Source organism: Aythya marila (genome assembly GCF_965140915.1).
Source record: "Aythya marila genome assembly, chromosome: 15".
Lineage (NCBI taxonomy): Eukaryota > Metazoa > Chordata > Aves > Anseriformes > Anatidae > Aythya > Aythya marila.
The window spans coordinates 16,606,408-16,634,146 of record NC_139056.1 but is presented as its reverse complement, the minus strand read 5'-3'; the positions used below and the strand labels follow the sequence as shown (position 1 = coordinate 16,634,146).

The 27,739-nt window shown below is 59.1% G+C and overlaps 1 protein-coding gene across 1 annotated transcript; it reads right to left on the bottom strand.

The window, feature by feature from the left end:
- Nucleotides 1-705: 705 nt before the first annotated feature.
- GRID2IP (Grid2 interacting protein) lies at nt 706-24,435 on the bottom strand (the record flags this gene model as incomplete). The annotated part of the gene is made up of 21 exons (XM_082772637.1): nt 706-933; nt 1,220-1,384; nt 1,477-1,595; nt 2,490-2,619; nt 3,016-3,102; nt 3,843-3,998; nt 4,426-4,622; nt 5,334-5,411; nt 6,379-6,466; nt 7,323-7,736; nt 7,937-8,262; nt 8,361-8,478; nt 8,811-9,016; nt 9,583-9,684; nt 11,171-11,325; nt 13,608-13,791; nt 15,375-15,469; nt 16,371-16,440; nt 16,761-16,846; nt 17,305-17,559; nt 24,422-24,435. 21 exons carry the CDS (start codon nt 24,433-24,435, stop codon nt 862-864), a joined length of 3,117 nt encoding a protein of 1,038 aa, XP_082628763.1. The 3' UTR covers nt 706-861.
- Between the last annotated feature and the right edge of the window lie 3,304 nt (nt 24,436-27,739).

The window sequence follows — 27,739 nt, the reverse complement described above, 5'->3', positions numbered from 1 at the left end:
TTCTAGAGTTCCCTGGGCATATCCAGCACAAACTGGTCACATCATACGGTGCGCCGAAGGGACTGCAAGGACCCCAGCCCCTGGCAGCGGATACCAGAGGGCACAGGAGATGTTTCTGGCTGTGCTCTGCTGTCCCTCGGGGCAGTACTCGAGGCTTCAGAGGGCTCCCTCTCATTTTTAAGCTACTAAGGATTTTGTGCTTTTCAAGGAGGCACCAAAATGCTCAGGGCTTTGTGTCTCCTGGCGAGCTCAGGTAAGTCTCGGGCTGATGACATCAAATTATCAACAAGATTTTTTATCAGTCATTGCCACAGCTTTAAGCAAAGCTGATGGCCAGAAGGGCTCTGGGGCTTTCCTTGCTCTCCTGAGCAGCTGGGGACATCCAGCCTGGACCCGAGGTTGGCATCACACGGGTGTGCCGTGGGGTTCTGCAAGGTGCTGTCTCTTCCTCTGCTTGGGCACAAGGGGACATCCTGCACGAGGGGCAGGGGCCCTGCGCATGCACCACTGGCCACGGGGATGGGGGACAGGGGCAGGGCTCCCGCGACTGCTGGTGCCAGGACGCAGGGCAGCGGGGTTCTACCTGGGTGTGTCTGAAGCCCTTGATTCTGCAATACACTTGAAATGGAGGATGCTAAGAAGGACGCTGTCAAACCAAGGCGGTGTTTGCCTTCCTGTGCCCATGCCTCACCCTTGCTTCCATCTGTGGTGCCCGTTCAGTGTCCGAGCTGCCCCAGCCCCTCGGCCCGCGGTTCTGCTCGGTGGTAGCAGGCAGCAGCAGTGTATTTACAACCAAACTCAGCGGGAGCAAATTGCACTTTGTTGGCAATAAATGGTTGCACCTCGTGTTGCCACGGCCTGTCACCAGGCAAGGGGGGACGTCATCCTGGGGCTGCGCTGGCTCTCACCGACCTGCACGTCTGTGAGTGCCCGCTGCGGGGAGAGAAAGCAAAGAGCAGGAGACGAGCATCAGGCAAAGGCAGCTGCTGTGGTCAGGAAGAACACGGCACCAGCACCGGCCTCTGCGCCCTTCACTGCCCCCCAAACTGCCCCATGGCACCACCATGTTACCCACTCGGTGCCACCCGCCCTGGGGTGCTGCCAGCCAGCCTTTGTTAAATGGGGGCCACAGCTCTGGCTTCACCCTCCCCATGGCCGGTGCTTCGCCCCCATTTAGCAGGAAACCCCCCACTGGCTGGCTTTGAGAAATACAACTCACCTCAAACTTGCTCATGAATTCTGCAAAAATGCCAAAGAAAGATTCTGAAGTTGTCATTTTAGAGTCTTCCCCGAAGAAGGACAGCACCTTGCCGAATTCTTCCATGGCCTTGTGCTGCAGGTCATCCAGCGAGCGCATGGCGGGCTGGGCACTCTCCAGAAAGGACTGGGAGAGATGGCTTAAGGGACAATGACAACTAAATTTTTTTTTTTTTTTTTAAGTTGTGTTGGGGATTTGGCCCTTTTCCCAAAGGATACAGTCATCACGATTGCAAATCTGTCCTCTGCGGTAGCGGGCATGTTGTGGCAGGCCACCTGTATGTCGCTGACGGTGGTGTGGAGGTCCTTGAGGTCGGCCGTCAGCGTTCTCTGGTTCACTGCAGAGCAGAGAGGAGCCAGCAGCGTTACCTGGGTCTGGCTGCCCTCCTGCCCCTAACACGGGCAGCGAGCGGGGGCCGTGGCAGGGGTCGGGGCTGCCCAGGGACACGCAGCTCCATGCACCCTGCTCTGTGTGCTGCCTGCCCATGGGGTGCAAAGAGCAGCCGGGCCAAGTGTAAAATCCAGCTAGGAAAGTGACCTTCATCAGGGGAAGATTTACATCTCTGGGCCTGAGTTTTCTTCTTTCTTTACCCCCCGTAGCACCAATTCCCAGGGGAATTGCTCGCAACCAGGAGGCGATGACGTGCAAGGGGAAGGCAGCCCCACGGCTTGCCTGCAGTCAGCCTGCTGGGACCCCCCCACTGCACACAGATGGTAACCCTGAGATCTCGGTGACTATTTTAAAGGCAGATAGCCAAACTGTGTGATCCTCAGTCCGTGCAAAACCTGCGACTGGACTGTGAACCCCTAACTGCGAGGTGGTGCACGCTGCAGGCAGGAACAACGCTGGCACCAGCCCTGGGGTGCTGTGCAGTGGGGATGGACAGAGACAGGGGCTGGGTGCAGCAGGATGGCTTCTGGCACTTCCTACTTCTGCTACTCATAGGCACTTACAGGGTACACCTGAACTCGCCACCAAACCTTCTCGTGTCAGAAGGAAGGCTCAGCACAGAGACAGCCGTGTCTGGGCACTGCTGGGTGCAGCAGCGTGTCACAGCCAGGAGCACCCCTGCCACTAAGCTCATGCCTTTCCTGCCCCCTCCTGTCGCTCAAGACCATTCACCCTGGCTCGGGTCACCATCCTGCTTGTACCAATGCTCATGGCCAGTCCTGTACCCGTACCAAACCAGGAGGCAGTGCGGATGCTCTTGCAGATGCTCTCGTTCGATTACCTTTGGCAGCGAGCGGCACTGTAGGAAGATCCTTGGCAAAGCCCAGGAGCTCTGGGAAGTGTTGGCTAAGTGATTTGGCAAGGATGTGCAGGAAGGTGGATTTCCCATCAACAGTCTTGGTCGTGTTCAGCTACAGCAAAGCAAAACAAGTTAGCAGACCCTGTGCAGAGCAGGGCTGGGAAGCACCCAGTGGGGCTGGTGGCACGGGGGCTCAGCCTGTGTCCATTCCTGTTCCAACGTTCAGTGTTTATGCAGCACATTACACCCAAACAGGAGGCGCTGAGATGCTAAGCAGTGCCCCCACCCTGCGGTGGGCTGTATCCCTGCTGGGATGGAGCCCACATGGGGCTCTCAGGGCCAAGGCCTCCGGGGCTGGTGCTGTGAGAGGCCCCTGCCCTGCCACTGGGCCCTCACTGGGAGCTGCAGCACCCAGGGGTGCTGTAGGAGCACAGGTGTGATCACAGGTCACTGCAGCTCCCGGCACTGCTGCCTCCAGCACGAGGAGGAGTGCGCTCGCTCTCCTTACCTCGGTGAGGAAGTTGATTTTAAAGCCTGTTGTTTTGCCGGTCTTGGGCTGCCCGTTGTTCAGGTAGTTTCCCATTGCCAGCACAAACTGCAAACACAAACGGTGGTGAATGACTGGCCAGCCTCCTCCAGCACTTGCACTGCCCCATCCCCGTCTCCTTCGGTACCTTTGGCACCTGCTGTAGGGTCAGAGCCGCACCACGAGTGCAGCTTACGTTAGTGCTGCCCACGAGTCCCTTCCCTCCCCTGCAGCAGTCAGGCAGGACTCTCCTGCGGCCAGGGGCTGCCTGGATCAGCTCCTTTGCCACTTTCAGCACACTGTGATTTTGCAGATCTTTAAGGGGATCTTTTAAAGAAAAAGCAGCGTTCCAGCAGGGCTGTTTCCCCTCCAGAAGGCTGACTCCTTATGCTGTGGCTTTGCAGCACCAGGGGCACAGCAGGGCCCTCAGGACCACCTGGAAGTCAGCCTGGGGCTCTCGGGATTCCTGCTCTCTGCTCGTTAATGTGCAGCCAGCCACTGCCTCCCCAGCACTTAACGAGGTGTTGGGGTCACTGGCCAGGAGCCACCAACGCGGTTCATCTCTCATCTGGAAACGCCTTCAGTCACACCGTGTTCCCATTCATCCCACCTGCTTTTTTTTAAAGCCAAAGCTGGATGAATTAGCATTAATTTGAGGCAGCTCATCTGAGTCAGGCCAGCACCCAGTGGTGGGACCCTGCAGGCCAGGGGCCTGGGCCACACGGGGCTGTGCCACCCACCCCACCTCTGAGGGCCCCGGAGGTATGCCAGGGACCCCAGCAGCTGCTGCCCACGGGGACAGTTCTGACCTCCAGGATTTTAGCCAGCTTCTTGCTGCTTTTCAGCTCCAGAGAGGCCTTGCAGATGCACTCGTAGCTTGCTTTGATCTCCTCTGTCTTCTCCTGCAGGGTGGTCTTAAAATGTAGGCTGCGCAGACGGATCTTGTACTCTGGTACTGACAACATCTGAGAGCAAAAGGAGGAGAATTACTGCTGTCACCTTTAACCAAATCCTTCCTAGATGACGCTCCCTGGCGTATTTCCCTGTGCTTGAAAATGGTATGGTGCTGCAGGAGAAGGTTTGGTGCCCATACCCACAAGTGTCAACAGAAAGTAAGTCAGAGGCGGGCAACATCACTCTCAGCACGCAGTAAATTTTGTGGTATGCTTCAGCTGTGAAACTGCCACTGCTGGGAGCTCCTGGACACCTCGGGCATCGGCACAGGAGGTCCAGGTGATGGGTGCCCCCAGCTCTTCCCACCCACAGCAGCACTCGGAGCACACCAGAGCCCCGCTGGCTGCGTGCTGCCTGCTGTGCCCTCCTCCCCTGTCCCTCTGCAGCACATCCCTCGGGCAGGGCCCCGCACCCGGAGCACCTGCATCCAGCAGGTACCTGCAGCACAAACTGGTCGGGCTCACTCAGCTTGCCGGGGTTCTCCTTGTAGCTCTGGAAGCGCTGCACCTCCTCCCCATCCGGGGCGTAGAGCAGGAGCTGCTTGATGTGAGAGGGCTCCAGGCGGTCCGTCTCCATCGTCATGAGGATCTGGCGCAGCTCCATGTGCGAGAGCTTGAGGTGGGCGATCAGGATGGCTGCGGGGAGGGATGGACATCAGCAGGGGGCCAGGGGCCGGGCTGCCTGGCAGGACGGGGCCAGGAGGGGAAGCACAACCTCTCTGTGGTGCGAGAGCAGCCTGGGCTTCGTGTGCCCACACTGACAAGGGCAGCTGTGGGAGGAGGAAGGGCTTTCTGCCCCCCGAGGCCCTGCAGAGGCTGCAGGGGTGGCTCAGGAGTCACTCTTCCCTGCACTGACCCCAGCCAGGTTATTGCAACATATTTCAAGCACATCCCCAGCAGGTCCATTTGGAAAACTGTGGGAACTGGAAACCGAGCCCAGAGCCTCCCCCACTGCCACATCGCTGCAGCCCGGGGAGCCAGGAGCTCACAGGTCCCACCAAGCCCTCCCAGTGCTCCTGCCCACCACAAGCACTGGAGATGTGGCACTGCCCCCCCTTGGTGCACGGGGCAGCCCCACACACTGCTCTTCCCCTGTCCCTTGGAGGCCAATGAGCCACATCCCATCCCGCTCCCTCGTCCCCCTGCCCGGGCTGAGCCCAGCCTGGGGGCACTCGCAGCGGCTTCTGCTGGGCTGCAAGAACAGCCCCGGCCAGAGGAGCCGTGCTGGGACTGTGCTCCTGGGACTGTGCTCATGTAGCCTCCTTCCTGTTACCTTGCCAGTTCTCTACATCCCTGGTCCCATCTCGGGGCCCGTTTTGGGGGTACATCACCACGATGTTTACTTACATGTGTTGTAGGCCTTTTTGTGGGACAAAATTTCAACCACGTCTTTCTTTTTAAAGGTTTCAGGCAAGAGAGTTGGCTCTGGAAGAGAAACTGAGAGATTTAATCATGGGTAAGGACAGGCTCTGCCGGCTCCAGTGGGAAGAAAACTGCTGAAAACAGTGAAACCATGAATGAAAGTGAGGAGAGCTGATGCTTTGCACACAGCAATGGCTCCGGGAATCCTTGAATTCTGCGATTCAAAGATCTCCTGAATGGAGGACTCAGTAGGAGCTGAAAAAGGTAAAACAAGAGGTGAAATACACAGAAAATCCCAGACTGCCCAGAAACATCCCCGAAACAACAGCCCCTGAGAAGGGTCCTGTTTTGTCCCACATCCACCACCAAACCCCTCTGAATTTGCCCTCCCCCAGCTGGGCCCAGCCCGCATCTGCTGTCACTGCTACACCTTACAGAGGTAGAACAAAAAAACATTACTCGTAATGCCCTCTACGGGCAGAGAAATGTTTTCACAGCTTTTTCAGGGCTGAGTTCCCAAGCAGCAGAGCTGCAGTTTGCTCCCAGCCCGCAGCACAGCACCGCCGGCTGTCCCTGCGGGCACTGCCTGCCCGGCGCACGGGGAGCACAGCTTGTGCACAAAGGTGCTGCAGGTTTAGGGCTCTGCTCTGTCAGAAGCCAAGCCTGTCATGGCAATGAGGAGCATTTTGGGACACGACAGCCTGAGGGCGGCCGGGCAGAGCCGACTGAGCATGAGAGTGGGAAGCAGAACGGGAGCAAAACCGTCCGGCTGAGTCCCACCGCTCAGCCCGACTGAAATGCAGAGCGACAACAGACAACGAGCACAGACAGCGGCAGCGAGGAGGACTGAGGGAGAGTTACACCACCTCCACCTTAACTGCTGGTCGCAGCACCCCGTGTGTGAACGCTGCTGCACTGCCTCGAGCCAGCACCCCGCTGCCTGGGGGCCGCTCAGCCCCAAACCCACAGCCGCACACACCCCCGGCCCTCCAGCTGCCACCAGCACCCGCCCCAGAGCTCCGGTACTTACTGGTTGGTTTCTGCGTCCCAAAGTGCAGCTCCAGGTCCAGGTATTTGACCATGTCACTCAGCTTGTCGTAGTCCGAGTCTTCCCCGAGCTGCAGGAGGAGAAAGAGCGGGTGGGTGGCTGCGCTGCCCCCCGGGACCGGCGGGCACTGCCACCTGCACTGTGCCCCTTCCCTCCAACGTCACCCCGGGCTCTGAAAAGCCCAGGACACGTTGATGGCACCGTCCTTGTAAGAGGAGGGTCAGCCGTCGTAAATCCCCTGCTGAAAACCTGTGAATCGCTCACTGCTTGCGGAGGTGGCTTCTACACAAGGTGCTGAGCTCACCTCGTGGGACCCACTCTCTTTTGATAAGAGAGGAGGAAGCCCTGAGATGACTCCTGTCAGCGTTTCCAGCTGTCCCTGCAGCTGGCCCTGCTGCCCCACAGGCTCATTTCGCTGCTGTCCTACAGCTGAAGCCCTACAGAACAATAGTGCTGCTCACCTGCTGCTGGGGCACACTTGCTGTACTAAAGGATCAAGTAAGAAATCCGGAGGTTTCCGGAATTCTTTGCATCCAAAAAATCACCAGGAAAAAACATCTCGTTCCCCAGAGTGCCTGAGCAGAGGGAGCTGCCCACAGGGATGCGGGGCTGCAGGTGCCTGCTGCAGGGCAGTGCCTGTGGGGCTGGACGGTGATCCCACAGCTCCAGCCAGCTGCTCAGGGCAGGAGGAGAAAGACAGGGGCTGGAAGCTGAACTCCACCAAGGCCAGCTCCTCCCTACAGGGACCTGAATCCCCTCCATCACCTCAAGTCCATGAGGCCAAAGGCTCATCACGCCTCACTCCTTGCCTCTGCTTTGCCCCCCAGTGCTCTCAGCACTCTCCCCCCCACTCCACTGCCACCCATACTCGTGGTTTCCCATTGATAAAACCTCCTGCAGCCCCCGTGCCCCCACCCGGGCCGTACCTGCCCCCAGATTGTCCCTTCCGAGTTCTCCACCTGCTCCCAGCGCAGCCTCTTGACGCTCATGTGGTTGGTCTCGCTCCTGCGGTGCAGCAGCCCCCGGTGCAGGGGGGGCGCGCAGGGCACCGGGGGGGGCGGTGGCGGTGGCGGAGGGGGTGGGATGGGGTGCAGGTGGCTGATGAGGGATTTGGGGGCAGGCGACGCGCTCGCCTTGGCGGCCTCCGCCTTCGCGGGGACGGCCTGGGGGTCGTGGAACTGCAGGGGGGGCGGCGGCGGAGGGGGGCTGAGCGGAGGGGGGGGGATGTGGTCCGAGAGCGTGGAGTAGGTCAGGGAGCTGCCCTCGTCACTGCTGCTGATGTACTCGCTGCTGCTGACGTCGTTGGTGACGTAGCTGCCCTGGTCATCGTGGAAGCTCATCTGGGGGGGAAAGAGGGAGAGGATGAAGGAGGCTCCTCGTCCTCCATCCCTGGCCACCAGCCTCAGCAGGGTCCTGCCCCCCTCTGTCCCCCACCCGGCCCTGGGATGTGTCCCCAGCCTGGCACGAGATGCTCCAGGCCGCCACGTGCGGGCTGGTGGAGACAGGAGAGATGATGCGCCAAGCCCAGCACCACGCTCACCTCCTCGTAGTCATTCTCGGGGGTGAGGAAATCATCCACGATGGTGACCCGGTGTCCCAGCTGCTCGCTGAGGGCGTCCAGGAACCGGTCGGTGTCGCGGCTGCGCGGGGGCCTGGAGAAGGTGAAGAGCTTCTTCCGCCGCGACAGCGGGCTGAGCGGGTACTGCCGGTGCCGGGGGGACGGGGCCGGGCTGCTGTCCAGGCTGACGTAGGGGTTGGACTCGGTGCTGCTCGGGGACGGCATGCTGCTGTGCAGGCGGTAGTAGCACTGCTGGGAGGCCAGCGGGTCACTCGGCCACGAGACCGGCACCCCCGACTTGCGGGAACCTGCGGGACAGGGCGCTGCCGGGGGTCCTGCACCACGACGATCACTGGGTGAGCCCCCCTGAGCTCCCCCAGCTCTGCCTCGGGAAGGCAGACGGTACCTGCAGTGCGCGCTGGCTCCGGGGCCGGAGGCGATGCCCTGTGCAGGGCAGCAGTGCCCATCTTGCTGGCGAAGCTGCCCAGCAGGCGGTTTTCCAGCTCTGCGTACACAGCCGACATCTGGGGAAAGGAGCAAGGAGCAAGGAGCTGCTGGCAGTGCCCGAACTGAGACCTGGCTTGTGACCCCTCCCCAGGGACCTGCGATGTTCCAGGGCACGACGTCCAGCACAGATGTCCTTTATTCTTTAAAGGACTGCTGCACCCCAAACCTAGGCTACCCTGACTTTCTGAAGCTCCCCAGGAGCCTCCCACAAGGCTGCAAGACAAGGACAGACCCCACTGGTCCTAACGCTGTACTGGTACTAACGCCATGAAGGCAAAAGTCTCACGTTCCTGGGGCAAATCGCTGCCAGGAGCCCTCCCCGCCTCCCACCCACGGGCGACAGCCGCACCATTTTGGGGTTGGGGGTCTCTGGCAGGGACGTGCCGTCCCCAGCCTGCCTCTCTCCAGGGATCAGGCGAACCGGGACCTCCACGGTGTCACTCTGACCTGCCGAAGGAAGACACAAACCCGTCAGGAGCTTCCCATGCTGTGCATGCCCCCAGCAGCCCCCAACAGTCCTGACCCGTGAAGGTCTCTCCCATCCTCTGCCCACCCCTCACCCCAACCAGGCATGCAGCAAAGCCCCGCGAGCTCCCGGGGCCGAGGCCCCCAGGGATGGGTGCAGGCAGCCCCGGGTGCAAGTGTAAGGGGCAGGGGGTGGTTTAACGTGGCAGCAGCAGCAGCCACCCAGCAGTGAAACGTGGCATGTACCAGAAAACAAGCACAGCTGAGAGACAATCCTCCTGTGCCTTGCCCCGTACCTCTCTGTACTCAGTCTGTCTAAATGGGAATAAATAAAATATATTTTTTGATTACTGAAAACCCCGTGGGTTGCTGACCCTCGCAATTCACTTCTGAGCAATGGAAAGGGCTGGAAACAACGTTCAGGCTCAGCCCAAGTGGCTTCGTATTGAAACTGCTTGTTTCAGCTGTTCCAAAAAGCAGGGATTTCCAGACAAAGACTTTGGGCCCACCCCATCCCAACCTCCACCTTTTCCCACCGTTGGTGCTCAGGGACAGGCCAGGACACCGACCTGGGGCAGAGCACTCGGGCGCAGCCCTTGGGACCCCAGCCCCCTCCTCCCCACACCGGGAGCCCCGCGCGGCCCCGTGCCACCCACCTGCAGCCCCCCCTTCCTCGGGGCGGGGGGTCCGAAGGCTGCCCCGGCACAGCGAGGCCCCTCGCACGGAGCTGCGGTAGCGCTCCTCGGCCTCCGGCTCGACTGCGGCAGAGAGATGCCCGGTGAGACATGGAGAGCTGTGTAGGACCCCCCCCATGGGGCTGCCCCCAGCCCTTGGGGCACGCAGCCGCTCTGCCCCCCAGCCCAGGAGCGGGACAGCACCAGAGCACTGCCTGCAGGAGCCACGCTAATGAGTTAATTTGTGTGCAGGTCAGTGCGATGTCTCAGAGGCACAGACACAGCAGGACGAGGATACCGGAGCACCGGGCTCCCTGGTATCCAACAGACTGATGGTCACACAGCCCGAAACACACCAAGGTCAGAGATAGCCACCGGGTCTGGAAGAAGCCCAGGTGAAGAGCCATCCAAAATTCGTGGATCTCCGGCCATCCCGCTCCCACACGTGGACACATCATGCAAAGGCCAGAACCTGGGGTGCTCACAGACTGCCCCTCGCTGCTGAGAGGCTGAAAGGAGCCAGGGAGCAGCCCGTGCACAGCGTGGTCCTGGGAGGCTCAGCACCATCCTCCTCTGTCCATGGCTGGGGACACCTGCCTGGCATCCCTGACATGGGCTGCTGACTGCAAACATACAGACTTCCCCCTGAGATCTGAAGTTTATAAACTCCATTTTTAGGGTCTTAGCTCCTAGGAATATTCAACAATTTAGGTACATCGAGCCATGATTTCACACACACAAAAGCAGTGGAAATCGTGCAGATTTGGTGAGCAAATACCCCTCAGTTTTCCATGGGGTATTTGCACCAGGACTGCTCAGCTGTTTCTCCCTGTGAGGGGAAAAGCTGTGCCAAAAGAACTGTGCTCTTCCAAAAGCCTCTCTGAATTCAAACACCTTCTTCATACAGTTTTACCTACACTGAGTCTCAAATAAACATAACAACAAAATGCAAATGGCCTAGAATAGAAGAATCTGAAAGCAACTAAGAAGCCCAAATCCAAAGATTAAAGCATTTCAGTCCCAATTTGCCCTCCACTTTCCGCTGTCTGAGTGCAGAGCCCGTAATCCTCACGGAGCTACAGCTGGTTTTGTGTTGCCACAGCAACGAGCGATGCTGGCAGCAGAGGCGGACCGCAGGCATCCCTCAGGGGACAGGGACAAGTGATGTCTCTGGGCGAGCTGCGCTCCTGCCACCCCTCTGGCATCATCAGGTCAAGATACCCCCTCCTACCCCAGCGTTAACAGCAGGTGCCCGTGCACAGCTGACTGCTGCAGACCTCCCGAGACACCGCTGCCATCCATCACCTGCCTCTCTTAGCCAAGCGCTGCCCCTCGGCCACCCATTCCCTTCCTAACCTCCAACCTCCTGAGCAGCCTCTGAAGCCCTTTGCTGCCGCAGACAACCTCTGCCACTGCACCAGCACCACCTCTCCTCTCAACCTCAGCCTGACAGTCACAGATCAAACCCTCATCGGTGCCAGGAGCCGGAGCCGCGCTCTGCACGGGGCAGCAAGGGGCAGCACCAAGCTCCCTGGGGGCCTGCGGGACACGGCGGGGGCTTTCCTCTCACCTGCCAAGGACTTGTAACCAAGAAACCTGGCAATCTTTTGCTGGCAGTGCTCCTGCTCTTCGTACGTCAGCAGCTGGTAGATAAACTGCCAAATGACTTGCTTGGCTGGTGTGTCTAGCACCGGGTACACATCCACAATAAGAGTGTCAATATTCCTGCAAGATTGGAAAGAGAGGGCTAGGCAGTGAGCACGTCCTGAGCTGCACAGCCCCAGCACACAGCTTTGTGCTTCCCGGCCTGCCTCTCGGTGCGAGCACACCGGGTCAGATACACACAGAGCTGCCAGCGAGGGACCGAGCCCTTCAGGGCGAGATGTCAGGGACGTGGAGCTGTGCAGGTGGTGCTAATAATGCACAGAGATCTCCTGGGCCCAGCAGCACCTGGCAGCCGGGCTATAAAACCTGGTTCATGAGGCAGGCTGGGCTCTGGGGGAGCTGCCTGGAGGAGCCCCAGAAGGCAGAGATGCTCTGGCAAGGCCCAAGGTGCTGATGGCAGCAGGCTCAGGTAGCTGGAGAGGAGGGCTGGGCTGAAGGCTCTGCTTTGTGTTGGCTCTGTGGTGGGTGGAGGTGGTGGAAGGGCTGTTGAGAACACCAGGGCTGAGCATCTGATTCAGGGAGGAGGATGAGGCAGCCCAGGGAAGGAGGGATGCCTCAGGAAGAGCTGCCTTCTGAGAGCTGAGGTCAGGCTGCTCCTCTGCTGAGAAGCTGAGGTGGTGATCTGAGGCCAAAGCTTCCTGCAACTACTGCATCCTGCTTGTAAAAGCAACAGCAAGAATTTCTTATAAAAAACTGGAAGGAGAGTGTATTTAGAACAGATCTGTTGTCTTGATATTAACCCCATGGAGCATCCCTGTCCTCTAATGAGCAGGGACCAGGTCTGGGAGGGAGAGCTGAGGGGGGGAAAGGGGTTATTTTGCTGCTCTCTAGCTCTGTGCTAATTTGCTTTTTCTGTGGAGCTGGGCTCATCTCCTGGCTGCCAGCAGCCTGTTCCCTGCTCGGAGGTTGGTATTTTGGAGGTGCTGCAGGGGCAGGTGCTGCTGTGCCCTCTGGGCTCGCTGTTCTCCCGGTTTGTGGGCAGGCTGAGCTGGCCCAAGCCCAGCTGTGGGTGTCCTGCTCCCTCCTGTGCTCACAGCTGGGAAATGCTGCTGCTTGCTGAGCCTGCAGACAACATAAACTTATTATTTGGGGATTTCTGCCCTTCTCAGGGCAATTACAGGTCACAGCTAGCTCACCTGGGGCACACAATTAGCTTATGATGAATTATTGTGAAATGGGGCAGCTACAGGTGAGACAAACTCCTCAGGAGAAGGAGCCCATGCAGCCCTGGGGCAGGTGAAGGTGATGGCCCTGGGAACAGCCCTGCTGAGAGGGAGCTGCCTGGCTCTGTTCACAGGACTCAAATTCATACCCTGGTGCTGCGGAGCTCAGCTCAGGTCTGCTTCTCCCAGCTGCAGACCCTGGTGCCCTGCAGCTGTTCTCACACAAATGCCCACTGGGGGAATCCCACAGAAGCAGAGTGGTCTCGGGAGAGCTCACAGCAATGACTTCTGCTTTATTGTGGTGGAGGTAGTGACTGCAGGGCCCCAGGAGGGTTTGCTCAGCTGCTGGGGGGGGGATTCCAGCAGCTGTGCCTCCCTCAGCACCTGCAGGCTTGTGGGCAGCACAGGGCTCTGGTCGCATTGTGGTGGTGCAGCCCTAGTGACGCTGCTGGGAGTTTGTCTATTGCTGCCAGTGACCTAAATACAGAGGGGTTTGTTGCATTTCCTTGTAAAACTGAGGACTCAGATCCTTATCTGACTTTTTATAAAGCAGAATGCTGCATGAAGGCAGCAGGAGCCTGCCTGGCTCTGCCTGGTGCATCCCCAGCCTGTGGTGGGAGCTGGGCTTTGGGGGGCAGCGAGCACCTCCCAGCACCCTGAGCAGTGGCTTCTGCACTGCTGTGCGGGAAGGTTAAAGACCAAGGGCAGAAAAAAAGGCCACTACAGCAAGTCTGGATGCTGCCCAGGGATGGGTTTCAGCCCTGCAGCAGGACAAGGAAGACATGTGCAGCTACAGGGTGAGGGCTGTGCAGCTGTCCTGCTGCAGCCAAAATGCTGGGAAGAGCAAGGAGCTGGGAATGGAGCGTGGTGAGATTACTGCCAGAGGCAGCAGGAGAGCCTGCGCTGTGGGAGACAAGGTCACCTTACGGTGGGGTGGGGAAAGGGAGATGGAACTGACCTCCAAAGCTAATGCATCTGACTGCCAGGACACCTGGCAAGAGATGGGCTCAGCCTCAGCTCTTTCCCTGAGGGAAATGCACAGCTGGAGAGAGGGATCAGAGCTCACTGCTGACAGCCTGTGAGGCTGAGGTCTGCTCCTGCTGCAGGACTGACCCTGACGTGGGCATCGCTACCTGTCCTGTTGGTAGTGTCAGAGGAACGGGGCTGCTGCCGAGTTACCGATGTTGGAAGAAGCTTTCCAGGGCTTTGCAGATGGTATAGCGCTCAGGTGGTGTGAGCAGGTGCTCCAGCTGCTGGTGGAAGGTCCTCCCTTGAATCTTGATGCTAGAGGGGAGTATCTCTGCAACCCACTGCAGGGAGGTGAGCGCGGAGGAGGCGGTCGGGGAGTCAGCAGAGTCAGAGTCTGCAAGGCGCAGGTAGAGAGAAAAGAAAGTTCAACAGAGCAAGGGGCTGCACTGGGGCCACAGGACGTGCCCTGCAGCAGCCCCGTCTGCTGGGCAGGAGTGAGAATGGTGCCGCTGGGGCTGGTCTGTGCCTCCCAGCTGGAAAACCACACAGGTTGTGGAGCCACAGTGCTGTAACCTGCCTCTGGCCTCCTTCCTGAATGCAGCATCTGGGCCCCGCAGGGTCCCTTTGGTCTTGCTGGGGTCTTTCAGGCTGATGCCTGTGTCCCCAGACCACTCATACCCTGCTCCACCTCCTGGTTTTCCCAGAGCATGAGCACCTCACTCCATGGAAATACACAGCCTGATGTGCGGGTGCGCACATTGCTGCACCAGGGAGGAATCAAACAGGTTTTGGTCTCTGGATGGCTGATATAAGGCTGCTTTCTGGCCAGCCTGGAGCAGGGGCTGCCCTTGCCTTTGTCCTGAGCCATGGGGAGCTGGGCTGGCTGGTCCTGACCTCCTGGCTGTGCCAGCAGGCCCAGCAACCTGCCCTGAATGGGCAGGGATGTTCTGCCTGGGCTGCTCCTTGGGAGCAATTTGGTCAGGCTGCTTCTGCATTTGTCTGGGAACACATCAGTGGCATACCCTCTCCTGTTCTCCAAAGCCTGTGCTCAAACTTCAAGGCACTTCACAATAATCACTGGTAGCACCAGTCAAGTGCTACCTGCAAGCAAGCTGAGGCAGGGGATGCTTTGGTGTGCATTTCACATGCGGAGCCTGGAGCAGTGTGGGGTGATGTACCCAGCTGGGAGGGGGACCTGGCCAAGCTCTGGGGTGTGCTTGAATGTGGGAATGTGGCCAGGGCTCTGGGGGCAGAAATCCCATCCTGTCTCAGCTTCTTTCAAGGGGCTTTGAGTGCCACTGACCCTACTGATGAGCAGTGAAGGTCTTGCTTTTGTTTCTAGGGCACGTGCAATCAGGTTGGTAGCACCGGGCTGCCAATGTGGAGCTCGGGGGAGTCTGACACTGCTCTGGCTGGACAAGCCACTCGCTAACTCCTGCACTGCAGAGCAGCACCCCAATAACGCACTGACCCTGCTGCCTTCACCCTGCTTTGGGAACACCACAGCAAGCCCTGCGCTGAGCTGTGGTGCTGAAATCACTGACAAATACCCGCATCACCCCCAGACACCCTCCTCCTGCTGACACGCTCGCCAGCAGTGAGCTAAATTATTCATAGCAGCAGCAGTTCTTCTGAACAGCACAGTCCGTGCACAACCGCGGTATTTGCACAGCGACCATGGATGCACGGGGTTGGGTTACTTCAGCCAAGTACACGGCACAGACTGCATGTGGAGGACGCTGGACAGGGCTGTCAAGGACAATCACACAGTACACTGAGCCTTCTGGACAGCAGCCAGGCCGGGGATTAAGCCTGACCCCAGAAAGCCAGCAGCCGCCTGCCCCAGCTGGAGGCAGTGCCTGCAGCGTGCTGAGCCCATGAGGGTGTGTGGTGCTTCCCTGCTGACATGGCAAGTTTGGGAGCCCTCAGATTTGGGATTCCTGTTAGCTCTGGGCCCCTCCTGGCCGGCACGCTTACCGTTGGAGAAGTTGACGATCCCCTCCTCCACCACCAAGGTGGGCATCGCCCCGCTGCCCTGCAGCATCGACACCACCTTGTCGTGGGAGCAGTTCCTGCGGGGCACAGGAGAGCCGGTCAGAGCTGCCCTCCTCTGCCAAACAGCCCCGGCTGGCTGCTGGCAGCCCCTGCTGCCCTGGCTGCGGCCTCCCTGGGCTCTCCATCCTTGCCTGGCTCCAGCTGTGCTGATCAGACCGGCAGCATGAATCACGCCGTGATGCTCCGGGTGTACCCGCAGCAAGGAGTCAGCGCGTGCGAGCACCTCCCAGAGCTGTTGTGCTACATGAAGCCAGTGTGACTTCAAGCTACGCTCAGACCCAGCAGATAACTCTTCATTTAAATGGTACTGCTGTGGTCTCTGCTTGTCCCTGTTCTGTGTAGAGAGAGAAAATGCAGGGTGGGTGTGAAGGGCACATCTGTAGGCAGGCCAGTCTGTGTGGGAAGGGCACAGGCTGACCCAGGACAGTGCCTGCCAAAATGTGGGCTCAGAGGACAATCTTCAGCTGGGTCTCCTCTGTGTTCTGGCAGTGCTGCATCAGCCAGCAGTTTGCTGGATCAGCCGAAATGTGAGAACTGAAGCACTGACAGAAGCATCAGATGTTTAACCTTTAAATATTCATCGCTCTCTCTTATCACGTAGCCTGCTCTAACCCTTTGCTCTTGCTTTTTTGTGCAGAAAGTCCAAGCTGGTGAAATACGGGCTGCTGCCACTGCACTGGTGAGGTAAAAGGAAGAGCAGGGCTGGAGCTGAAATGCTCCTCCTAGAGCCAGTTGTATAAATGAATATTACAGGAGATGTCCTTACGGGACAAAAACCCTCATACCCCAGCAGCCAACTCTCACAGACACCCAAATCTGGTCTTTGTCACACAAAGGTGAACAAGGAACACAACCGTGCTGCCCCCCTGTCACTGCCCAGAGTCCCCCCGATCCCAGGGGCTTTAAGGAGCCTCTTACCTCATGTCCAGGCCGTTGAGAAATAGGATTCGGTCTCCAGCTTTGAGCGCAGCCTTCTCAGCTGGGCTCCCTGCACGTCAAGGGAAGGAGAGGGGCTTCAGCTGATGGGCCCCTGCCCACTGGGCTCACTGATGCCAGCACCCAGCTTGCACTTAAAAGCAGGTGTGGTTTCAGACTATTCACTAAATACGCCTTCTACTTCTCAAAACAGGGAGTGCATAAAACCAAGATAAATCCTAACGAAGTTATTAATTATTCAACTTGGGAGGCTCCACCACTAAGCCTTGTCAAAGTCCCTTCTGCTATTTTCTAGCAAACAACAAACACTTAAAATTTCATGCTCAGCCCAGGGCTAGGTCTCTGACTCCTGAGGCTGGCAGCTTTTCTTACCTGGCAGGACAGACTCGATCCACACTGGTGCATGTCCACGTAACGTGAAGCCAAAGCTTTTGTTGCCTTTATAAACCCGCACGGTTCTGCAGGTGAAAAAGCAAATGAGACATCAGAGCCTGACAAGCGTTTGGTTCTTGTTCTCTTCCCCAGCCCCACCAGAGCCCCCTTTCCTGGACCCTCCCTGGGAGGATTCCCCAGCTCTGCTGACAGTCCCAGTCCCGCTCTGTCTGCCTGGGAGCTGGGGCTGGGAGCAGAGCAGGGCAGCACCAGGGCAGCTCGGTGCTCCAGGGCTGCCGAGCTCTGGCCATATGGGCAGCGGGAAGTGGGTTAATCCCTTGTGCACCACTGTCCTCCCCTCCTCCTGCTGCTGTGGCACCCAGACACCGCCGGGGCAGGGCAGGGTGATGCAGCCTGCTGTGTGCCTGGGCATCGTGGCCCATCAGCAGGGCTGAGCATCCTGCATCCCTCCCAGCACCCACCCAGCACACCACCATCCCCTCCCGAGCGCCGTGAGCTCAAGGGCACCCGGGGGAGGCATTACCTGCGGGCAGCCCCCGAGGGCACGTTGCTGGTGATGAGCGAGGTGCTTTTCCGCAGGCTCCTGCTGGCCTCCTCGTGGCTGCGGGGCACGGAGCTGGCGCGGGTGGACACGAGGAGCCGCTCCTGGTGGTCCTCGCTCCGGCTGCGCCGCAGCCGGTTGCTGTGCTGCTGGCTCTTGGAGCGGCACAGCTTGCTGATCAGGCTCTGCGACACCACCTCGTCGAAGCGCTGCCGGTGCTTCTTGGGGATGAAAATCCTGGCAGACAGGACAAGGGAGGGGGTGAGGATTGGGGTCGAGGTGGCCGTGGCACAGAGCTCCGGATCCTGCTGTATCAGGGAAAGGAGAGGCCAGAGCTGCACCAGCCCCTGTGTGCTGTCAGCCTCAGCCCTCCCCAGAGCTGTGAGCACCAGGGCGCAGGGCTGGGGACACCAGGGATGTCAGGAACAGAGGGAACCCTGAGGACACAAGGGATGCTGGCTGCATCTCCTGCTCTGTCCCATGCACAGCTCCATCAGGGTGAGGAATTCAGAGCCCTCCACTTGCAGAGACCAATTCAAACAGCTCCGTTCCTCCTTGTGTCCCATCCCAGACCTCTTCAGCCACTGGCCCTGGTATACCAATGACAGGGTTCAGCTCAAGGCTTAAATGAACTGTTTTTCTCCCAACAGCAGCTCAGGAGCCAGCCCTATGGGGGAAAATCTCGCTCTGTGGAGCGTGTCCTGCAGCAAACCTCGCTGCTGCTGAGGGCTGTGGCTCCCAAGGTGGCTCAGAGCAGTGTTAGGAGGGGATGGGATGGGTGGTGTTAGCAAAAGCAGAATGAGACTCTCTGCCCTCCTCTGGGTCCTTTTCCTGTCCCTGCTGTCCAGGTGGACAAGCCCTGCACAAGAGCCCCCAGAACACCTCCAGACCCAGCCTCTTCGCCAGGACCCACACGGTGCCGCTGCCCATCTCCTGCCCAGGCCCTCTGCTGAGAGCCCTGCGGCTTTTGCTCCGGGCTGTGGCACTCCTCCCGTGCTTGTTGCAACGGGGGAGACGCTTTCCTTTTCCTTTCTCTTTTTTTCCCTCTTGCCATCACAGCCGCCAAACACCAACACCTCGTTCACCTCCTCCCACCCTTTCCGTTTGCACATTTGGGGGCTCCTTGAGGAGGTGTTATCGTTATCTCCTGGTGTTTCTATAGCAACTCCGTGCGCTGTGCCCAGGCTGTGGCTGGCTGCTGCAGCTGCACTCACTCGCCAGACGCCGCCTCGTGCCCCTCGTTACTGCTCCTCACCTCCACGCATAGCCACACTCCCTGCGCTAGCAGCAGTCCTGGCACCCGTGGTGGGTGTTGCTGCCAGGCGCCGGGGGCACATTTCACACAGGGGGTGGCAGGGGTGCAGGCAGGATCACAGCAGGACGCGGGGCAGGATGCTGCTGAGCACCACGGCCGGCTGAGTGGTACTGGGGGGCTCCAGAGGGGCTCCTGGGCACCGCCTCCAAAGGAACCTGAAAGCCTGGATGAAGCTGGAGGAGAGGAGACCTCCGAGCCCAACCCTCGGACCAGGAGGTCTCCGTTTGCCTCCTGAGGACAGGCAGAGCTCAGAGCAGCTCGTGCCCTCCCGCTGAGCCAGAGCAGGCAGATTGCAGCTGGGCCCGATGCTGACATATGCTCGCACGAAGCATTTGGTGATAATTTAAAATAAGTAACACGTTGGTACAACTCACAGTCAATTTGTGATGAAGCAGCAACTAGAAAAGAGCGAAACCGTGCTAATGAACCGTTCCCCCAGCTGCATGCAGGCGTCTGCGGCCCCGTGGCAGGGAGGAGGCGAGCACCGGGCAGCAGCGGGGCCGGGCTGCGCTCCCCTCCCATGGGGAAAGGTTTTGAGCCCCTCGCAGGCAAAACGAGCACGGTCTCGTTTCAGCTGGCCAAATTAGCTCGGTCCCACTGCTGTCAGCAGGACCGTCCCACTTTGCGCTGACGGCTACCTCACAAAAGGAGCTGAGGAGCAAGGTACAGCTGGCTCGTCGCAGGCACAAAGACATTTCTCTATGGATTGGCTCAGTGTTCAAAGTGAAACTGCGTGTTAGAATGGAGAGGAGCAAAATGACTGGTAAAAATAATCCTATTAGAGCACGCAAATGATTTTCCTCCTGCGAAACCTTTTGCAGAGAATTTCCAGAGCGGCCTCGGGGAGTGCAGAACGGCCACGGCGCTGCTGGGGGACCTGCAGGGCAGTGCTTTCGTGTTTTGGCTGGCCTGAGAAATTGCGTGTGCTCAGATCTGCTCCTTAACGAGCAGCACACCAACAAGGCAGCGCAGGGCATGGCGCTGGCCTGATGCTGCAGCTCCAGCGCAATGCACCCACGCAGCACACACTGACACTAGCACCAAAACCAGCACCGACACCAGCACCAGGGCGGATGGTGCCCAGCAATTCATGGGAAACCACAGCTGCCCCGTGATGCCCGGCCATTCCTGGGCATCCCTGCCCAGCACCCGGCTGAGTTCCCTTTCTCCAGAAGGGATGCTGTGGCAGGGCTCTCCCCGCAAGCAGCTGGGGACTTGGCAGCCCAGCAGCCCCACAGTGCTGGGGAGCCAGGCAACGCTGGCCTCACACCTTCATCTTCCTCCCTCTCCTCTTCCTCGTGTGCTCCATGTCGGCTGCATTCCCTGTCAGATTGGGAATGGGAAAGGTGTTCCCAGCCCTGGCCTCAGTGGCCCTGCACCCACTGCCCGGCCCTGCAGAGCCCCAGCGCACTGACAGCCCTCCTCTGTGGAGTACCAGGACACGTTCTTCAACAGCACTCAGTCTGCACCAGCACCAATATGAATCCAGGGCATTTTCCAGGCCAGGAGAGGTCCCCGAGCGCTGCGAGTTGCTGCATGCTCCCACGGGGCTGGGAAATGCGGCCGGCAGAAGCCCGCCTGCCCTGCCCCGTCACAGCTCTCCACCTTGAGGCTCACTTCAGCAGAGGGTGGTCAGCACGTCTCAGTCTTTGTCCACTCCTTTTAAAACTCACAGACAGGTCATTTGCAGCTCATCTCCTCACGGATATTCCTCTTTCCTCAGCTGGCACTTGCTAAGGGTTTCCTCTTGCCCCCACCAGCCCAGGGGCCTCCCCCTGCCCAGTGCTGGTGCTGTGCCGCGCTCTGCAGCACCCACAGCTTCCACCACCTCCCTGGGGACCAGCTGTGGTGCCCAGCCACGAGGTCTCCCCGCTCCATGCCCCTTCCCACCCCGGCACCAGGCAGCACCCCAAACCAGCCTGCTGGTGGGTTACTGGGGTGGAACCACAGCAGACCCATAAGAACTCTTCCCACCTCCCCAGCCCCCAGCCCCAATTTTTGCTTGAGCGTTGCCCGACTGCCCCAGCTCCCCGCACCACAGCCGTAGGGGCGCAGGATCTGGCCAGGCCAAGGCAATGCTGGCAGCCGTGGTCCCCTCGCTGGCCGTGCCCCGCCACGCGTGAGGGAACGGCAGCAGAGACATCGCGGGGATGCCCACGGGAGCACCAGCCCTGCCCGGTAAATCTAACCCCGGGCACCGCACGCGGAGCGGCAGAGCAGAGACGTACCGAAAATGCCGAGAGAAACTCCGGTCCTTTCCCATTTGTCCAGGTGCGGCGGGAACAAAAGGGAGACGCTTCAGCTCCTCATGCAGCTCAGATTCAGCCTCCGCTCACGCCCACAACGCGGATCCAGCAGCCGAGCGGTGCCAGCGGGGCCCTGCCCTGGCACCCCGTGGTGCGGGGAGCGCGGCCAGATGGGCGGCCAGCAGCGCCTGGGCTGCCTGCCCTCACCTCGCCTCCCAGCGCCGGGGTTGCCACGCGCCGCGTCCTCCTCCTGTTTTATCAGTTCTGCTTTAGCGTCTGCTTTGCCTTCCCTTCTCCCCAGCACCAGCTCTGCCCCGAAATTCGGCTGCGAAGCCTTTTGCTTTCCCTAAAACTGCAGCCTCTGTAATTTCCAGCTGGAACTCTCTGGGAAGGATGCTGCACAGAAAGGAGGGCACGGCTCCACGCCGAACTCCAGGGGGATGCCTCGCTGGTGCTAATTAGTTGACTTCTAAAGTGCTTCTGTTTAAATTACATGCCGCTGTAATGGGTGAGAAACCTTAAAGGAAAACAGCAACGGCACGGGTGCGGCGCTGCTCGCGCACGGCAGAGCCACCACGGCCACCACGGCCACCGGCTCCAGCCCTGGCTCGTGGGGTCACCGACAGCAGGGCCAGGACCCGACCTCAGCTTTCTGCCTTCATGGGCCCAAAGCTGTGCTGCGGGGCATCATTCACCCCCATCGTTCACCCCCAGGGTGACGCAGCCGCGCATTGCATTAGGGATAGAAGATAAAAAAAAAACACAACTTTTTTTTTTATATAATGCCGTCTTTAAACACAGCACTGCCCTTTGATAACGAGGATGTGAAGCTTCCCAGAGCTGCAGAAATAAGACACGATCTCCAGGCAGCAAAGCAAAGAAAAATGAAAAATGTATGGTTTAGCCCCAAAAAAGCCATCAAAGGCCTGACCTTGAGTCTGTCGCTTGTGCAGAAAACACATCCCAGGGTGGATTAAAACACTGAGCTACATTTGGATTATGTCTAAATTATGCCGTATAAACAGCTGCCAAGCTGGAAAAACACTTCTGCCCCGATAATAAGCTGCAATGCTAAATTTCACACGCTTCTGTGACAGAAAATTCTTCACCCATACAGTAAGGAACTGCACAGATCTCAAATCTGATCTGTTTTTCCCTGTCTGGATTCCCCTACTGACACCTCTGCGGAGTGTAGCCGGGCTCTGGGCACTCATCCCATGGTGTGACAGTGGGGATGGGCAGGGCCGTGCTGCCCTCCAGCCCCGTGGGGACGCAGCCACAGCACCAGCGGCACTCGCAGGTGGAGGGCGCAGACCTCTGGTTTTCACAGCGGGTTCTCCATGCAGGCAGGGCTCCCATCCCACCCCCCGGAACGGAAGGCTCAGTAATCCTTCATCTGGCCGCAGCTGTTTTGCAGAGGTGCCCGCTGCTGCTCTCATGGAACAGGACTGACAGCGCTCCTCCACCCGGCAGCGCAGACGCAGAGCCCACCGCGGCCCTTCCCAGCCCCTGGCCGGGGACCCCCCTACATGCCCTGAGCAAAATGCTGCTGAGAACCCCCCGGTCACCTTCCCATGTCAGCCTCGTGCCTGCACCATGCAGGTTTTTGTTTGTTTGTTTTTGTAAGCTCTTCAGCATGGGAACACCAGGACAAATGCAGTTTCTCATGTTTAAGACACGAGAAACCCCTCAGCCCAGGCAACTGCTTTCCAAAATCAAAGTTGGAAATCAGTGTTGGTGTGAAAGCGGGCTCCGCTGATAAAATCTGCATTACAGCAGCGGCTTGATTTGTCAAACCAAATTAATCCCATAACAGATTTTGCACCGAGGCATTTTGGTCATGACCTATTTGAACTCAGCTGCAATAAAAGGGACTTCGCTCCCAACTGCTTTCACTGCTGGCACGTTTTTTTTTTTTCCTGCTGCCCTAATTCCTTTTTTGGGCCATTTAACATACGTCTGGCTGTAAGATTAGTGATTTTTTATAACGGAAGCAAACCAGAGCTGCTTTTCCTCCGTTATCGTCCTGCTGCCCACACAGCCATGCAGTGGCCCTGCCCAGAGCCCGGGGCAGCAGCTCGACGCAGCGGGCTCGGCATCACCCGTGCCTCACCCGAGCTGCAGTTCCAGCCCCAGCGAGGAGGAAAGCTTTCCCCAAAGCCTGCAGGCAGGGAGACGTGGGGAGGGGGGCAGGCAGGGGAGCAGCGCGATCTATCCTATATAAATCCTGATGAAATGAAATTTCTTATCCAGAGAAAGTCACAGATGGCTGGTGCATTTTAATGCGGGGACACGCCAAGCGATTTTATTGCCGTGAAAAACAAGCCGAGACAAATAGATTGTTTGGAGCATTATTAAAATGAAGGCGGTGGGATTTCTCCCGTGATAAGGGAACCCCCGTTGGGCAGCGATTTTATCTTTGTCAGGGATCAGAAGCGGCTGCAATCACAAGTGAGCTCGCTGCAGCTCAGTCCCCGTGTGGCCCCTGCAGCAGCGGGGCCACCTCTGGTCCCTGCCTTGGCTCCCAAATCGAGCAGGGGCAGTTGCAAAGGCAGCATGCTGCAGCCGAAGAAGTGAAGGGACAAACTACAGCTGACTGTGTTCTCCTTGCAGCAGAGTGAAGCACAGCAAATGACCCAAAGGAGACCCACGACAACCCCTAACAGCCCAAACAAACAGAGCTGCCTCCCGACGAGTTAACACACCCTGGACCTTAACGCACCCCACTGATCACATCCAGGTTAACGGGATGGTGCCTGCACACGGGGCATCTGCGCTGGTGGTCAGTGCACGAGCTTTTGTAACAGTAAAGGTCAACGGGGAGAGAGGAGATCTGTGTGATTTCCATCACCCCACAGTTCTGATGTTTCAGACATCGCTGCCAGGAACCGAAACAACACCGGCATGGGGATGGATGCTGCTGGGGGGCAGCACAAAGGGAGACAGCGACTGGTATGCGGTGTGTCACGAGCTTTAAGCCTCACAGAAATGCAGGCAAGGCTCTGTCTGCACCACTTGCCTCCAAGTGGCCCGGGGCCACTTTGTCCCCCGAGCCCCGGGACAAGCCCTGGGCACTGCTCGGTGCAGAGCTGATGCGATCCCTCTGCCAGAGCCGCAGCTCTGCCCTGGCTGAGACATCTCCAAAGGTGAGCAGTGCCGCGAGGCGCACACCCCCGGGATCCCCCTGCCCCACACCACCCACCGGCCCCTTCCCCTCCCAGCACACTGCAGCCCTGCACACGCAGGGAGCGGAGCCACCAAACCAGGACACGGGACACGACCCTGACTCTGGCGCTCGCAGGTGATGGAGGCACACAAAACGAGAGATTTCCCTCTCCCCCGGCCAGCAGAGTTGTGATGCCCACAGAGCCTCTGGCGGCAGCAGCTCGGATGCAATCTGGACGCAAAGAGTTAATTAACTTTTCACACATCTCATTTTTGCGGAGCCAGGGGTTGCTAGGTCTGAGAATTAAGCTGCTTTAAAAGCATTCCCCTCCCAGCCCCCTCGGGTCCCGGGGAAGGTCTGTTGGTTACTTACCCGAGACAGCTCATCTTTCCCCCTCGCTGCTGCTTTTCATCATTCCTGAGCAGAACTACAACTGTGCACTTTTACTACACGGACCAACCATATGGGCAGGGGATCTGAGCGCAGGGAGGAACTGGCGCAGCACGTGCATTATCCCTGCTATCCACAACCCAACGGATGAAGAAAATGTCAGCAAATTAAAATCTGCAGGAGCTTAATTCTGGGCAAATAGGATGGAATCCATTTGAGCTAAACGGAAAGAAAAAAAAAATAAAAATAAAAAAAAAAAACTCGAAAAAGCCCAGCCTGAGGACAGCCGGAGGAGGAGCGCTGTCTGCAGCCCCGGTCCCTGCGAGGGCGAGCTCTGAGCTTTGTGCTGAGTCCTGGGGTCTTGGGTTACGCTGCACAGCAGCACCGCGCGGGGAGCACTGGGGGAGCCTGGGCAGGGGCACGAGAAGGAGGAGAGTGACAGCAGCCCAGAACTGAACACAGCTGGTGCAGGGGGAAATCCAGCCAGGCCAGCACCAGGACAGCGGTGGACGGGGATGTGCCATCTGCCTGGCTCTGCATGCCACACAGTCACCCACAGTGGGACACTGCCACTGCCACTGCCACCACCACACACCAGAGCCCGGGGCTGCCAGCACAGAGCGCTGGGGACCCCGGCATCACCCCCAGCACCTCCCCTGCCCCTGCCACTGGCACTGCCCTCGCCTGCCCCACACTCGTGAGAGGGGCTCGTCCTGGTGCATGGGTGCACAGCGCTGCCTGCCCTGCTGGTGGGTGTAGCCGTGGGCAGGATTGGGCTTTGCACAGCCACGGGGGCCTGGGGCTGCTCTGCCGGGGGGGCTGAGCCTGAGCCCCACAACCCAGCCCCTTTCCCAGTTGGGAAATAACCCAAATGAAATCACAGCCCTACACACCCGGCGCCTGTGGGAGTCTCTCACCACCTTTTGGTGAGTTATTAAAAGCATTAAAAGCTCTTGCTCAGCAGCAAACCTGTTCGGTGACAGACTGCGGGTTAAGCAGCTCATGTTATGCCCAAGCAGCAAACACACAGCTGTGTGTGCCTCCCACCAGCACATCCTCAGCTGGGAAACCTGGTTTCCAAAGCAACTTTTTTTTTTTTATTATTTTTTCCCTTGAATTCATTTCATTAAGATTAGAGGGTAAATCTTTTCCGTAAGCTAAGTATTTCATTTCCATTAAACTGAGATTAGCTGCCTGATTTCCTGAGCGTGCTGCCCCAGCCCTGGCGCTAACCTCTCGCAGTGGGATCAGGGCAGGCTGTGCATGGCAGGGACAGGGACGGCAGCACCAGGTCTGGCCGTGCCCTCAGCCTCTCATCTGGGAGCACTGGGTCAGGGACACCCCAGGAAGAAACCGGCTGTGCCCCCCGCAGAGGGGCTCGGGTCTGCAGGGAAATTTAGACACTTATTCAAACACCTTCTGTGGGTAAAAAATAAGCCATATAACCGCCCAGCTGACAGTGCCCAGTGCCTCCAGCTCTGCTGGGCTCCCCACAGCCAAGCTACCTTGGCTGGGGTCTGACCAGGGGGTGCCGAGGGGCTCCTGGTGCCAGGGGCTGGGGGGGCCCCGTGGCAGAGCCCTGGGGAGCAGGGAGCACTGTGGGCCATGGCACCCGCCTGCTCCCCCCACCCTCCCCTCCACGGGACCTCGGCAAGCGCGGTGAGACCCCAGCACGGGGCCGTTGTTATGGTAACTGTAATATCTTGCAATTCCACTGATTAAAGCAGGAATTGGAAAGCCAGACCCGGAGCGGGGCCAGATGGAGACCTGATTCCCTAATGGCCATCGTCTCAGCCTGGCCGTAATCCCCACCACGTGCCCGCGCACCGGCACCAGCCCTGTCCCCATCCCGCGCCACTTGGCCGCAACAAGAGCAGCACAACAGCTGCAGTGGCTGCACACCCACCCACGGCTGTTCTGCAGGGAAAAAAAGGGTGCTGGGGACCCCGAGCTGTGCTCTGCCAGCATGCACAGCCTGAGACCCTGCAGGCAGCGCTCGCCCCGAGGCAGCCCCGGCCCCACGCGGAGCCTCAGCCACCGGCAGCTCTCTAATTGCAGAGCCTGGTTGATTTTCTGGCCCGGCTCCTGGATAATCACCAGCCATTCTGCACCTAATTTGAAATGACATCCAGAAAAATGAGCCACGTCCCGCGTGGCGGGGGCAGCTGGTGACTCGGTGGGCACTGCTCCCTGCAGGGATGGGGATGGCCGGGCAGCCGGGGGTGCCCCCATCCCGCGGGCAGTGAGTGCTGCTGCGCCGTGCTGCTTGTCACCAACAGGCAGACCCCAGGGGTTAACCACCAGTGTAGCAGGACGGGGGCTCTGGGCAGCCTGTACCTGATGCTGTCGATGAGCTGCTGGTGGGACTCCTGCGTGAGGACCATGCAGAGGGCAGAGGCCAGGCACTCCACCTTGCGCTCTGCTGCGTACTGCTTCAGCACGGTGAACACCTTCTCCTTGAGCTCCGGCTGGTCCCCCAGGATGTCGTCCACCTGCAGCACAGGAGCAGGAGCAAAGGGGAAGGGGCACTGAGCAGCAAGGTTAAGCGTGGTACAGAGGCACACACAGCGCAGAAACGGGTCTGTCTAGGGGCAGCACCCTGCTGGCCAGGTGGATCAGCCTGGGGTACCCGCGGTGTGCCCGGAGAGGTGCCCATGCCTCTGGTCCCACCGTGGTGTTGCCCATAACTCTTGGAGGCTGTGGGGATGTGGGCAGAGAGGACTCAGGTGTGAGCATCGGCCATGGAATGGGCCTCGGCAGCTCTCAGGTGGGGAGGAGCAGTGGGAGGAGAGGAGCTCATTGCAGTCCCCTGCGCTGGTTGTGTCCCACTGCAGAGCAAGCCAAGGGGTGATACCTTGTGAGCCCAGCACTCCCGTGGGGAGAGGCACTTGGTGAGGGAGGGGAAGGGCCATTTATTCCAGGCGCTTACTCCATTTGGGAGCTCCCCGGGCGCCCTGACACCCCCCCAGGCACCGGGTGCCACTGGCTGTGTGACAGCCGCCGCGGAGCAGCCGGCGTTTCAAGGTTACCGAATCTGGGGCGGTAGCGGCAGCTGCCTCCCCACGGATGGCTTTGCACGCTTTTGTCTTTGGATCCAGCACAGAGATGACAAAGAACGTGGTGTTTTGGAGAGCTCGGTCCCAGGCCACCTCCGCTGAGCTCCCCCTGGGCTGGGGCTGAGGGGCTCGCTGCGGCAGGAACCGGGGCAGCGCTGCCCCAGCTCGTGTCAGCACCACACTCAGCTGGTCCCTGAGCATGCAGGAAACAAAGGGAAACGACCCAAACTGAGACCACGAGCAC